Genomic DNA, 14,223 nt, shown 5'->3' with positions numbered 1-14,223 from the left:
TAATTATAACTGTTAATTTAATATCATTTTAGTATCTTATTGTTTGTCATAACACCAACTTACAACCCTTCTTTCCAAACTCTTCAAACATTACAACCCCATCCTCATTAGAATAATATGTTAAAGATCAACACCTACTCTACAAGTATCTAGAACTTTCTATCATTTTGGTAATATTATAGAATTTTCTAGAATCATAGAGAGTAGTAGTCATTAGAAGTTTCAAGAATATTTTAGTAACACAATTAGTTAGAATTATCTAGAATATTATAGTTGGTTTCTTTTGAGTAGTATAAATAGGGGTCATGGGTCTTCAAGTTGTGCATCCAACAAGAGTGTTCAAAGTGTGTTCAAAAGAGTGAGAGTGTGTTCTAAAGTGTCCCTAAAATCTTTCAAAAGTGTGAGTTATACACAAGTGTGTAGTAAAGGTGTCTAGTGATAAAATAAAGAGTGAGTGCTTGGTGTGTATTGTGATCAAGTTAAAGTGTTCAAGTCTTGGTGTAATTGCTTTTTCAATAATAAAGTAATTACGTTTTTCACGTGTTGTGGTGTTCAACAAGTGGTATCAGAGCCGGATCGAGTTCGTTCCGAAAGAGTCCTTTGTTGAGTTTCTTAGAGTGATCGTGTGTGGTTTAGTACTATAGAGTTTGCACGATGGGTGACCTTCAAGTGGTCGGCGGAATTAAGAAACTTAACAACCAAAATTACAACACGTGGTCGATGCACATGGAGGCATATCTCCAAGGCCAAGACTTATGGGAGATCGTTGGTGGCAATGAAGTCACACAACCGGAGGATGCATCCGCTTTAAAGAAATGGAAGATTAAAGCGGGCAAAGCCATGTTTGCGATTCGAACCACAGTCGAAGATGAGATGTTGGAGCACATCAGGCCGGCGAAGACACCGAAGGAAGCATGGGATACTTTTGCATCGTTGTTCACCAAGAAGAATGATACAAGATTACAGCTTCTGGAGAATGAGCTTCTCTCAATCAGGCAGCGCGACATGACGATAGCAAGGTAAAATCTCTTTGTCGCGAAATCTCTGCATTAGACTCTGGTGCTGGCATGTCAGATGCTAGAATTAGAAGAATTATTATTCATGGATTAAGGCCGGAATATAGAACTTTTATTGCTGCAATACAAGGTTGGCCAAGCCAACCTTCTCTTGTTGAGTTAGAAAACTTGCTAGCTGACCAAGAAGCGTTAGCTAAGCAAACGTCTGGAGTCTCATTAAAGAGTGATGAAGAAGCACTCTTTAGTAGAGATAAGAAAGGACGACCCCGACCAAATACTAGTAGAAATACTAGAAAACATGATGACAAGGATAGTCATCATGGGAGCTCCCAAACAGGGGGAGCTCAGAATAAAGACAAACGGGGTGGTCAATCAAAGAATAACAATAAATTTGATGGAAAATGCTACAACTGTGGCAAGTATGGCCACATGGCTAAAAGTTGTTGGTTCAAGAAGAAAACTGCAGAAGGCAATGCAGCCACATCAAATGCAGAAAGAACAAGCGATGAAGAATGGGACGCAGAAGCATCATTCGCAGTGGAGGAAGAAGAATTAGCTTTGACAGCTTCTGTTCCAGGAAAGATCGACTACAATAACGATTGGATAGTCGACTCTGGCTGCTCAAATCATATGACAGGAGATGAAGAGAAGCTGCAAGATATGACAGAATATAAAGGTGGTCGCGTTGTGGTGACAGCCAACAACTCAAGATTACCGATCGCGCACATCGGTAAAACAACAATCATCCCGAGATTCAGCCCAAAAGAAGTTTCACTCCAGGATGTCTACCATGTACCTGGGATGAAGAAAAACTTGCTATCAGTGGCGCAACTTACGGCGACAGGTCACCATGTCGTATTCGGTCCTCAAGATGTCAAGATCTACCAAGATCTTGAAATCTCTGGAACACCGATGATGAGAGGACGACGCTTAGAGTCTGTCTATGTAATGTCAGCAGAGTCCGCTTATGTAGACAAGACTCGGAAGAATGAAACAACAGATTTGTGGCATGCAAGGCTAGGACATGTTAGTTATCATAAACTCAAGGTGATGATGAAGAAGTCTATGCTGAAAGGTCTTCCTCAACTTGAGGTCAGAACAGAGACTATATGTGCTGGCTGCCAATACGGTAAGGCGCATCAATTACCGTATGAAGATTCAAAGTTCAAAGCTAAAGCACCATTGGAGCTGGTCCATTCTGACGTGTTTGGGCGAGTCAAACAACCATCAATCAGCGGCATGCGGTACATGGTTACATTCATCGACGACTTCTCAAGGTACGTATGGGTTTTCTTTATGAAAGAAAAATCCGAAACTTTTTTAAAATTTAAAGAGTTTAAAGAAATAGTAGAAGGAGAAGTCGGCAAGAAGATCCAATGTCTCCGAACAGACAACGGTGGCGAATATACCTCAGATGAATTTTCTGAGTATCTTCGAGAATGCCGCATACGCCATCAATTCACATGTGCAAATACGCCACAACAGAATGGAATAGCCGAGAGGAAAAATCGCCATCTTGCAGAAACATGTCGAAGCATGCTACATGCAAAGAATGTTCCAGGGAAATTTTGGGCTGAAGGTATGAAGACAGCCGCTCATGTAATCAATAGGCTTCCCCAGGCTAAGTTAGGGTTCGTTTCACCCTTTGAAAAACTGTGGGCTTGTAAACCTGCAGTAAGTCACTTTCGAGTATTTGGTTGTGTGTGCTACGTATTCGTGCCAAGCCACCTACGTAGCAAATTTGACAAGAAGGCGATACGATGTATCTTTGTGGGATACGACAGCCAACGAAAAGGGTGGAGATGTTGCGACCCTACAACTGGAAAGTGTTATACATCAAGGAATGTGGTCTTCGATGAGGCATCATCATGGTGGTCATCGCAAAAGGAAGCATTACCAGATTCTAGAGAAATGGAAGATGAATTGCAGAAGAAAATGGGGAAGCAAATTGTTGAGTTACCTATAACACAAGATACAGATGAAGAAGAAAACAGCGAGGATGAGGCACCTCAGAATCCCTGGCAAACAGGGGTGCATCAAAGAGAAGGAGATGATGATAGTCAACCAGAACTTCGGAGATCAACAAGAGCGCGAAAGCCAAATCCAAAATATGCTAATGCTGCTGTAGCTGAAGAAGAAAAGTTCAAAGAACCAGAGTCATATGAAGAGGCATACCAAAACTCCAAGTGGCTAGGAGCTATGAAAGAAGAAATACGTGCGCTAGCAAAGAATCAGAATTGGGAGTTGGTACCAAAGCCGAAGGAAGTGAAACCCATTTCGTGCAAATGGGTCTACAAGGTAAAAACTCGTCTTGATGGTTCAATTGAGAGATACAAGGCTCGGTTAGTTGCTCGAGGATTCTCTCAACAATATGGGCTAGATTATGACGAGACATTTAGCCCAGTCGCTAAAATTACAACAGTGCGAGTTCTGTTAGCACTTGCAGCTAGTAAAGACTGGAGGCTATGGCAGATGGATGTGAAGAATGCCTTTCTACATGGAGAACTGGATCGAGAGATATACATGGTGCAACCAAGAGGATTTGAGGATAAAGCACATCCTGACTATGTTTGCAAACTGAAAAAGGCGCTCTATGGATTAAAGCAAGCTCCACGAGCATGGTATGGAAAGATTGCTGAGTTTTTAGTAGAAAGCGGATATTCCATGGCACATGCAGATTCAAGCTTATTCGTCAAAGTAAAGGAAGCAAAGATCGCAATTGTTCTGGTATATGTCGATGATCTCATTATCACTGGAGATGATGATGCAGAAATTTATCAAACAAAAGAGAACCTATCAGTACGCTTTCAAATGAAGGAGCTTGGAGAATTGAAACACTTCCTTGGATTAGAAGTTGATCGAACTGAGGAAGGCTTATTTCTCTGTCAACAAAAGTATGCTAAAGATTTGCTGCAAAGATTTGGAATGCTCGAGTGCAAGCCCATCTCAACACCTATGGAAGCCAATGCTAAGCTATGTGCTCATGCTGGGAAGGACTTGCAAGATGGAGCAATGTATCGACAACTGGTGGGAAGTCTAATCTACCTTACATTGACTCGACCAGATATTTCTTATGCAGTTGGAGTAGTAAGTCGATATATGCAGCAACCAAAGAAGCCACATTTGGAAGTAGTACGACGAATACTGAGGTATGTCAAAGATACCATTAACTATGGTCTCTTCTATAAGAAAGGGGATGAGGTTAAGATCATTGGCTACTGCGATGCTGATTATGCTGGAGATCATGATACCCGACGATCAACTACTGGGTATGTATTCAAGATTGGATCTGGAGTAGTGTCTTGGTGTAGCAAAAGGCAACCAACAGTGTCTTTGTCAACCACAGAAGCAGAGTATAGAGCAGCAGCAATGGCAGCTCAAGAGAGTACGTGGTTGATGCAACTAATGAAGGATCTACACCAATCTACAGATTCTGCAGTGCCACTATATTGTGACAATCAGTCTGCTATTCGTCTAGCAGAGAATCCGGTATTTCATGCTCGAACAAAGCATGTGGAGGTGCATTACCATTTTCTCAGGGAGAAAGTACTTCAAGAAGAATTAGAGATGCACCAAGTGAAGAGCGAAGATCAAGTAGCAGACTTATTCACTAAAGGACTTAGCACAACGCGATTTCAGAAGCTGAGAGACCAACTCAGTATGAAGAGTTGGTGTTGAGGGGGAGTGTTAAAGATCAACACCTACTCTACAAGTATCTAGAACTTTCTATCATTTTGGTAATATTATAGAATTTTCTAGAATCATAGAGAGTAGTAGTCATTAGAAGTTTCAAGAATATTTTAGTAACACAATTAGTTAGAATTATCTAGAATATTATAGTTGGTTTCTTTTGAGTAGTATAAATAGGGGTCATGGGTCTTCAAGTTGTGCATCCAACAAGAGTGTTCAAAGTGTGTTCAAAAGAGTGAGAGTGTGTTCTAAAGTGTCCCTAAAATCTTTCAAAAGTGTGAGTTATACACAAGTGTGTAGTAAAGGTGTCTAGTGATAAAATAAAGAGTGAGTGCTTGGTGTGTATTGTGATCAAGTTAAAGTGTTCAAGTCTTGGTGTAATTGCTTTTTCAATAATAAAGTAATTACGTTTTTCACGTGTTGTGGTGTTCAACATAATACTGAATCAAATTTAGGCACTTCTAATCCTCTCTTTGTAACATTATATATGTTTATGCATAAATGGCCCACAACCTCTGTTTTATCATTAATCTCAAAAGTCCCTTAACCGTGGTATACACTAATATACTCACTCTGCAATAACAACTTCAGTAATTCTTGTTACAATTACATAGACAAAAATTAGTCAAAGCAATTGCATAGACAAATAATCTTCAAAAAAAAAAAGAATAAGAATAAGAATAAGAGAAAATGGAGAACCCAATGAATATATATATTGTAGTGAATGAATCACTCTCAAGAACACAATGCAGCAACCAAAAACAAGCACAAATAACCAACACAGTTTGATCACAAACTGTGCTGATATAACCAGCAACTTAAAGATCAATTCAAAGAGAAAATTAACACCAAGAGTTGATAAACATAGACCTTTTATTGATGTTGAAAACAGTACATACAATGAAGAAAGGATGAGAAGAAATTACAATGAACCTCACCAATAGGGAACCAAGATCAGTTGCTCTTAGTTCCCTTAAACATCCCTCCTTTTCATTCCTTTATTACTAAAATCTAATTTTACAACATAACTAAAAAGTGTGTTACAAGGTCTATTTATAGTATGTGAAGTTGGTCGTTTGTTGAAACAACTAACTCGGGTACCAACTGTCAAAACAGTTGGTGACACATCAGCAAAAGATAAAACATAAAATGGTTGAACTAAACACCACATATATGTTACAATAACAGTACTCTAATAGTCACTCAAACTAAAAGTAAGCAAATCTTATTCATATGTGTTTATTTGGTGGTAACTGAAACATACAAATCACTCAGAAGCATTTATACCTGCAAAAACAGACTAATTAATAGATTGAAAAGAAACAGAATGAGCAATTGTATTTTAAATATTTCAATAAAAACAGAAAAATTGATGGTGTCAAATAGGCTAGAAAGAATGTTATAAATTGATTTCATTTTATTTATGCCATTCAGTCTCAGTTTCTTGCATTTTTTGAATATGTCAATAAAAACATAAATTTGACTGTCAAACATCTCACAACCATTATTATTATTTCTTTTTAGCAAAATATAAGTAAATAATTAAAATGAGCAGAACAAGTATAGGAGATAGCTTCTTCCAATAAATCTGCTATATACAATACATACACATAAATAAAGTTACACATCGCAAAATATATAACCCAAAAAAAGAGTCAAACTATCATACCTATATTTTCTTCCGATCAAGAGTGATATTTGGGATGCGAGCAATAATTGGCCACTTCTCCTTGTGTCCCTCTCGACTCGTGGTCTTAGCAATGGACAACAGTAAATGATTAGCTCAGAAAGAGAAGTGGGTAGTTCTTTTGGCAACCGTTGGAGGTTTTGACACATACTAATCGTCAACTCCTCAAGGGAGGTGAGGTGCTGAAAGGCCGCCTCATCTAAGTGCGTCAAGAAGTGACAACCTTCGATTATAATCTTCTTTAAACTGATCAAAAGGGCATGCATGAGCTGAGCTCTTGGGAGTAATAATGGTGTTAGTTGCTCACAACCATCAATTTGAAGCTCTGTCAATGAAGGAAAATAATCTCCTAACAATGTAACTTTGAGTCTCTTGCATTGATGGAAATAAAGATTCTTAAGATGAGGAAAAACTCCACCTTCGATAACTGACCACTCTTCGAGATTAGACAAATCATGTGTTTATTTGGTGGTAACTACTGTGTTGTTGACTTGTTGTATTCTTCAACTCAATCCAATTAGTCCTCAGCAACAAACATGCAAATCATTTATGGTTGGACCCTGCAAAAACAAACATAGTAATTTCACTGAAAACCAAAAGCATGCACAAATAGTAGAAAATTAAAGCTTCTTTGAATGCCACCAACTAATGTTATTATCATTCAAACGGGTTCAGATTAACTTTTTTTCTTCTTTCAAATAGATTTGTACCTTATAATTTCATATGATTATTTAAATTCCAAGCAAGCACCCTCTTTAGCTAAGGTTTTTGAAACATATTAATCATCTCACAGTCATTATTGTTATTTTAAAATATGTTGATATAAATCTACAACACCAGAACATCAGAAAATATAAAATAAATTAACAAAAAAAATAGAAAAGAAGAGTAATATACCCTATATTTTCTTGTGATTGAGAAAGATATTTGGGATGTGAGCAATAATTGGCCAGTCCTCCCCTGTCTCCCTCTGGAGTAGTGGTGTTAGCCATGAACAATTATAAATGTGTAGTTCAGAAAGAGAAGTGGGTAGTTCTTTTGGCAAGCATCGGAGGTTAAAACAACGTCCAATTGTCAACTTCTCAAGGGAGGTGAGGTGCTGAAAGGTCGCCTCGTCTAAGTGCGTCAAGTTGACACAATTGACAATTCTAATCTTCTTTAAAGTGATCAAAGGGGCCTGCATGAGTTGAGCTCTTGGGAGTATTAATGGTATTAGTTCCTCACAATCAACTATTTCAAGATCTGTCAATGACGGAAAATATTCTGCTAACAATGTCACTTTCAGTCTCGTGCATCTACTAAAATAAAGATTTTTAAGACGAGGAAAAACTCCACCTTCCATAAATGACCACTCTTTAAACTTCTCCAAATTCTCAAATTTCAAGGACTCCAAAGATCTAAAGAATAAGGGCTTTGTTTGTATTGCAACAGAAGAAGAAGAACAATAAAACTCTGAATCTATTCTCACCACACCACCACAACTCCTAATGAAAAGGTCTTTGAGAGAAGGCAGTTGTCCCAACGACGGCAAGAAGCTGCAATTACTACAACTTACCATCTCCAAACTTACTAAATTAGACAAGCAGCGATGATCTCCCATCCAATTTGGGAAGTTGTTGCCTTTGTAGGACCAAATCTCAAGTTTCTTCAGATTTGGATGAGGCTGGAGGGCACTGAGTAGCTCTCTTTCTTTGTGCAACTCATCAAATTCAGGTTCATAGCGATAATCCCATGCTAAAGATAGTCGACTAAGAAACTTCTTACTCTTTAAAAATGGAACTGCATCTGAAACTTCCTCAAGGATACAAACATTTTGTAGTCCTTTAATAGAAAGACCCCCGTGTAGATCTTGAAACTCTTTCAACAACTTAATGCCATTAGAATCTCTATTTTTTCCAACAACAAAATTATTAAGGGTTTGCAGATTTTGTAGCTTCCCCAATTGCAGCGGCATCTCTTCTAATGAATACATAGGAACACTAAGATGTCTCAACTTGATTAAATTTCCTACATCAATTGGTAGTTGAGTAATTTTCTTACATTTCTCCAACAATAGTGTCTCCAAATTATACAAGTTACAAATTGTATTAGGTATCTCCTCAATCTTTTGACAATCTAACTTCAAATATCTTAAATACTTCAATTTTCCTATTGAATCAGGAAGCTTTGTAATCTGATCATCATATATGGATAGTACTCTCAAGCCTCGGAATGACTTATGCAAGTCCTCCATTTTTAACAACTTTAGACAAGCATCAACCCTTGAATCTTGTTGCCACAATATGGTGCGCAAGCACTTAACTTTAAATAACTCCTCAATTTCATTAGGGTCATCGACTTTCGCACATTCTTGTACGTACGAAAAATGACGAACCTTGTGAGAACATTTACTCAAATTATTCATCATATAACAAAACTCACCAGAAACAAATATTGCCAAATCATGTACAAGATCATGCATGTGAAAAGTTGGTTCCTTCTCATACCCATCCTTATTTGATGGTTGAAAAATTGACATTGAGATTAGATCTTTGAAGTACTTCTTTCCGATTTCTTCAATTCTCACTCCCTTCTTAGGAAGTAAAAGACCTTCGGCCATCCACAATAAGATCATATCTTCTTCATTGTATTCATAATCTTTAGGAAATATAGCACAATAAGAGAAACAAGACTTCAAATGTGAAGGTAAGTAAAAATAACTCAGCCATAAAGCTGGAAGAATATCAACACTCTCACTCTCATACAAACCCCATATATCGTTGTTTAATATGTCATCCCAATCCTCCTTATTTTGTTTCCCACGTAAAAGTCCCCCAAGTGATTTTATAGCTAGAGGAAGCCCATTACACTTCTCAACAATTTTTCGACCAATTACTTGTAGATCAGCATACTCGTGCATGTTCACATCGATTGCTGCACGTCTAACAAACAGCTGCCAACCTTTGTCAAACGATATAGTGCTTAGGGAATAAGTTGATGTTGGCTTAGTTTCCATAATTGAAGCAACCTTATTGCTCCGTGTTGTCACAATAATCTTGCTTCCATGTAACCCTGATTGAAAGACACTTTTTATGACATCCCATCTGTTGCTATCTTCATCCCAAACATCATCAAGAATGATGAGAAACTTCTTCCCAGTCAAAACCTCCTTGACTTCATTTAAAACTTCAAACTCCTCTTCAAATTTACATTTGGCTGATTTAACCTTTAGAATAATTGTTTTCATCACTTTAGAACTATTCACTTTGTCATCGTCTCCCACAGTGACCCAGACTCTGGTATCAAACATTTTAGTGACTCTCGCGTCATTGTATACAAGTTGAGCAAGAGTAGTCTTTCCAATACCGCCCATCCCCACTATGGGAATCACAGAAAATTTATCCGACAAAAGCAACTTAACAATAGCTTCTTTATCAACATCCCTTCCATAAACATCAGATTCTTCCACCAAAGGACCACATACCCTCTCTGGCTTCTTATGATTTTTTACACGTTCCAAACCAAGATCCTTATTGTCCAGAAGAAGCTTCAGTTTCTCAAGTGTCTCTTCTATCTCGGGTTTTATGTTCTTATCAAAAGAAGTTAAAGGAGTTGATGAGATGAGTCTCATGAGTGCCTGACAAGTATTATGTTTGCATGCAACAAAGAGTGAGTAATTGCATTATATCCCCATATATTGAAAAAGACTCATACAATAACTATTAGGGGTGTGATTTTTTTACTCTTTTTTTTCTTTTATAAACTCTGTGGTGTGTAATTCTCATAAACCTAATAGTTTCAAATAACAACTTGCCAAAAAGCCTGGGTTGTTAAGTTTTTTGACAGACTCAATTAAGAGCTTTCTTGATATTTGGTGTTGCAGAAAAATACACATATATTCTGAAGAGACCATTTACATGACACAAACCGAAGGATTCAAGGTGGAATCTGAAGGAAGGAAACTGGTTTGCTTTTTGAAAGTCCATCTATGGACTTAAAAAAAAACAGAGAGATAGAGGTCATTGTCTTATTATCACCTCTAAATGTATAGAAAATCTTGGTTAACAAAGAAGTAAAAGATAAATTTGTACAAGAAAGAAAACGCAAAGCAAAATGAAAAGCTATTGGCTCTATTACAACAGTGTTTTCCACTCCCTACATAAATCTAGGAATGAGAAACACTCAAAGTGTTTATGTCGATGATATGCTAATAATGGGAACAGATTCTAGCAAGATTGACAAGCTCAAGAAGGTTTTGAAAGGAGAATTTGAGATGAAGGTCTTAGGCATTGATATATTCAGAGATAGAAAATGCCACAAGGTAAGGTATCTCAAAGTTACTACTTGGAGATAGTACTAAAATAGTTCAATATGACAGAAACAAATGAAGTGTGTATCATGAAAGATCAAAACACATAGATGTGAGACTATTTCAGATAAGGGATCAGATTGAATAAGGGACTATTGAACTTCACAAGGTGTCAATTGAAGAAAATCCTGCTGGTACAGGTACGAAGATTCTTACTTTTAATGAGTTTCAACATTGTTTGAAACTTATGAACAACTTGTGGTGTGTAATTCTCATAAACCTATCAGTTTCAACTAACAACTTGCCAGATTGGTCTGGGTTGTTAAGTTTTGTTCCAGGCTCAGTTAAGGGCTTTCTTGGTATTTGGTGTTGCAGACCAATTAATACCTCTATACTCTGAAGTCCATCCTCATTTTCAAAGGGTGAGAAAGTCAAAAGAAAAAGAGGAGAAAGAGAGAGCAATTGAGATCTAGAGAGAGAATTGAGAGAAGGGGTTTGGGAAACACTTTTGAGAGATTTGTATGGGATGTGAGAGGAGAGTTGTGAGGTTTGAGTGATTGTTCAAGTTCTTGGGTGTAAAAAGGTTCTCTGGTTTCTCATCTAAGTCTTATACATGTTGTGTTCCCAGATCAATCTCTGTTTATCTAAGACAAGTTTGTAACAGATTGTTTTGCTCAAAGTGGAACCTCTTGGAGAAACTAGAGTAGGCTATTGATTAGGCCGAACCAGTATAACCTTTGTTGTGTTTTGTCCATTTCTTTTATTCTGTTCCTGGTTTATTTTGTTGTTCATTGCTTTCTGAGATAGAATCTACCAAACATTGATTGTGTTGTATGTTTACAACACACTCAATTCTAAATAAACTGCCTAAACCAAATCGAAAAAAACCAACCAGTTGATATCCAATGGGTGGATTGAAATATAACTTGAATAAACTGATTTACACAAGGTTAAACTATTATTTTATTTTAATCGTAAAGGTAATTGATTTATTAGTACCTTACTAGTACAAGTGCAGCCATTATGAGAGTCATGAAGACCACCACCACCTTCCAGCTCGTTTTGTGATGCTTCAGTGTCGATCTTGTAAACCAAGTCGTCTGCATCATAAATGACATCTTTGAGATCATCAAGCCACTTCCTTACTCTTGGGTCTTTGATGAGCTTCTCCTCAGCATCAATGAGCAGCAGATCAGCAGAGGACAGCAAAGTTTTGAGCTCCTTCAACAGCTTGAGAATGGCATCTTTTCCTTTGAAGAAGTCCTTCACCTCAGTAGTTAACTTGTTCACCAATGGATTGAGCAAAGCAGAGAGAAGAGCTCCTCCAACCAATTCAGCCATATCAGATCTTCAGAAACTCAGAAAAGGATTACAGAAAAGATTGATTGATTGATGAACACAAAGTAATAATTCAAAAGCATATATATATGAGTTTGATTATTAGGAGTTTGTTTGATATAACTTAATTATATATATGTTAATTGAATATTAGTGGTGGTAGCTGCATGGCTAATTATAAGTAATTACATGTGCCTTCACGTCTTTGATTATATAATATAAATAAATAGAAGAGATCAAACTTTGAGATTTGATCATTTTAATTAATATAAATAAATTTGATAGTCAACACTATTTAATTATAAAAATAAGCCACCAATTAGTTAAGCCAGCTGTCTTAATTAACAGCTAGTGTATCAAAGTTTAGCAATCTTTGATACATTATATTCTGCTAAAACACACAAAGGTATCCAAGTTTGTGTGCCAATCCAAGGTTAATACAGAAGCCTGTCGATTCGGGACATGATTTAGAGTAATAGCTTGTGTTGTGTTCACAATATGTTCATTCACATTCACTTTGAATGGAAGCTATTAATTTGAAAGGCCTTAACAAGTAGAGTAGAGATTAACCTTATGATCAAATTAATAAGCATGAGGTTAATTTGATCATAAGGTTAATTTGATCATGAGGTTAATTTATATATCTTAAGAGTAACTATTCTTATGATATTCACATTCATTTATCTAAGAGAACACCTGCAACTGAAACTTATCTATGATGAGCAGAAATCAACATAATCAGGCTATTAAATTAAGCAAGAACATATGATCAACTCGTAATGTGTTCTGGTCATTTCAACACGCAAGTAAACGTATCGTAAACAAATAATAGACTCACAAAGAGTAAGGTCAATCCCACAAGGATTATAGTTAAGTACTTTAAAATTAAATCTTTATTTTTATTTGTCTATATCAAAATTAAGAGAAAATTAAAATTAATAATAAAGAAACAGTAAAAATAAGAAGCAAATAATAAATAGGTAAATTAACAATAATTAAAATTTAGGATTTTCGATTTCAATTGTATCTATTGATATGGTTTAACATGATTTAATTCCTATTACCAAATTCTATGCAATAGCAGGTTTACTCAAGTAATTTATAGTCTTTTCAGATATATAAATCTCAATTACATGCAAATTTTCTACTCTCATGATAAATTAAACATGTAAAAGGCATTAAACACAGAAACCCTATAAGTTATCCAAACCATATAAGTACTCTCGTCCTACATCGAAATTTGTTTCTATTTCATTATAGCATAATTGACACTCACTTATCAGATTTTGCATCAAAATCATAAACATTTAATTAGTGATCAGGCAATTATAAGTAATTACGTACGAATGAAATAGAATATATAGAAATTTGAAGAAAATTAAATCACATTAACACCATAAATCAATGTCAAACAATATTCATCTAAACACTAATAAACTATTTAGCTACTCATGTTCATCGTAGAAAATTTACACCTATTAATTCGAAATAGAAGAAGAAAAAAATGTTGAAAACCCCGTAGAAAAAGCCTTCCAGGTTGATTTTGCTCTCCAATTTTCGTACTCCTAAACTGCTTGCAAATTAAGAGTTTATGAGTTTTTTTTAGCTCTGAAAACGTACTAAAAACACTAATAATAATGTGTTTATATAGGTTAACAGAGTTACTTAAAAGATACTAAAAAGATTTAAAATTTAAATTAAAAAAAAAAAATCGCAACTCTACTTGAAAAGTTATCTTTTTTTTCGCTATTTTTTTATCTTTTTTTTTTCAGAAATTTTCTACTAGAACTACTGATAGTATTTTGGTCATAACTCTCTCGATATTGCTCAGAATTTGACGATTCAAGATGTTCCGGAAAGCTGAAATAGAGATCTATAACTTTTATGTTTTGACTTTTTCTAAAATCTGATCAGATCATAGTCGAATTCAGGCTTAATATTTCAGCTTTATTTTTTGCACAATTTTCTCTATTTTATAGATCATCTTTTTTTGAAATTTGACCCATTCATACATTTTAAGTGTAGAAACTTTAAATTAAAGAAAACAAGCGTAATTCTATTCTAAAAAGTAACAATGAAAAAGAAAATTAACTCTAAAAATAATTTAAAAAATAGGCTAAAAATATCCAACATAATGAAAATGAAATTTCAAGAAAGCAAATGTTAAACGATAAACACATTTGTGGCATTTCTTAATTATGCAT

The 14,223-nt window shown here is 35.8% G+C and overlaps 1 protein-coding gene across 1 annotated transcript; it reads right to left on the bottom strand.

Moving 5' to 3' along the window:
• Positions 1 to 6,357: 6,357 nt before the first annotated feature.
• On the bottom strand, positions 6,358 to 12,048 carry LOC115709722 (putative disease resistance RPP13-like protein 1). The gene is made up of 3 exons (XM_061111426.1): positions 11,681 to 12,048; positions 7,291 to 10,009; positions 6,358 to 6,953 (listed from the first exon to the last, which is right to left on the bottom strand). The coding sequence occupies exons 1-2, from the start codon at positions 12,020 to 12,022 to the stop codon at positions 7,292 to 7,294; spliced, it is 3,060 nt and encodes a 1,019-aa protein (XP_060967409.1). The 5' UTR covers positions 12,023 to 12,048; the 3' UTR covers positions 6,358 to 6,953; position 7,291.
• Between the last annotated feature and the right edge of the window lie 2,175 nt (positions 12,049 to 14,223).

The sequence above is a fragment of the Cannabis sativa genome, chromosome 3 (assembly GCF_029168945.1).
Source record: "Cannabis sativa cultivar Pink pepper isolate KNU-18-1 chromosome 3, ASM2916894v1, whole genome shotgun sequence".
In the NCBI taxonomy this organism is placed as follows: domain Eukaryota; kingdom Viridiplantae; phylum Streptophyta; class Magnoliopsida; order Rosales; family Cannabaceae; genus Cannabis; species Cannabis sativa.
Note: the sequence above shows the minus strand (reverse complement) of the source record. Positions and strands in the feature narration are given on the sequence as shown.

What these genes read in the sequence shown, in the direction of transcription:
- LOC115709722 (XM_061111426.1), bottom strand. Translation starts at nt 12,022, where the DNA reads ATGGCTGAATTGGTTGGAGGAGCTCTTCTCTCTGCTTTGCTCAATCCA. An exon ending in GCTGCACTTGTACTAGTAAG is followed by an intron (nt 10,010 to 11,680) that starts GTACTAATAAAT and finishes AATACTTGTCAG; the next exon opens with GCACTCATGAGACTCATCTC.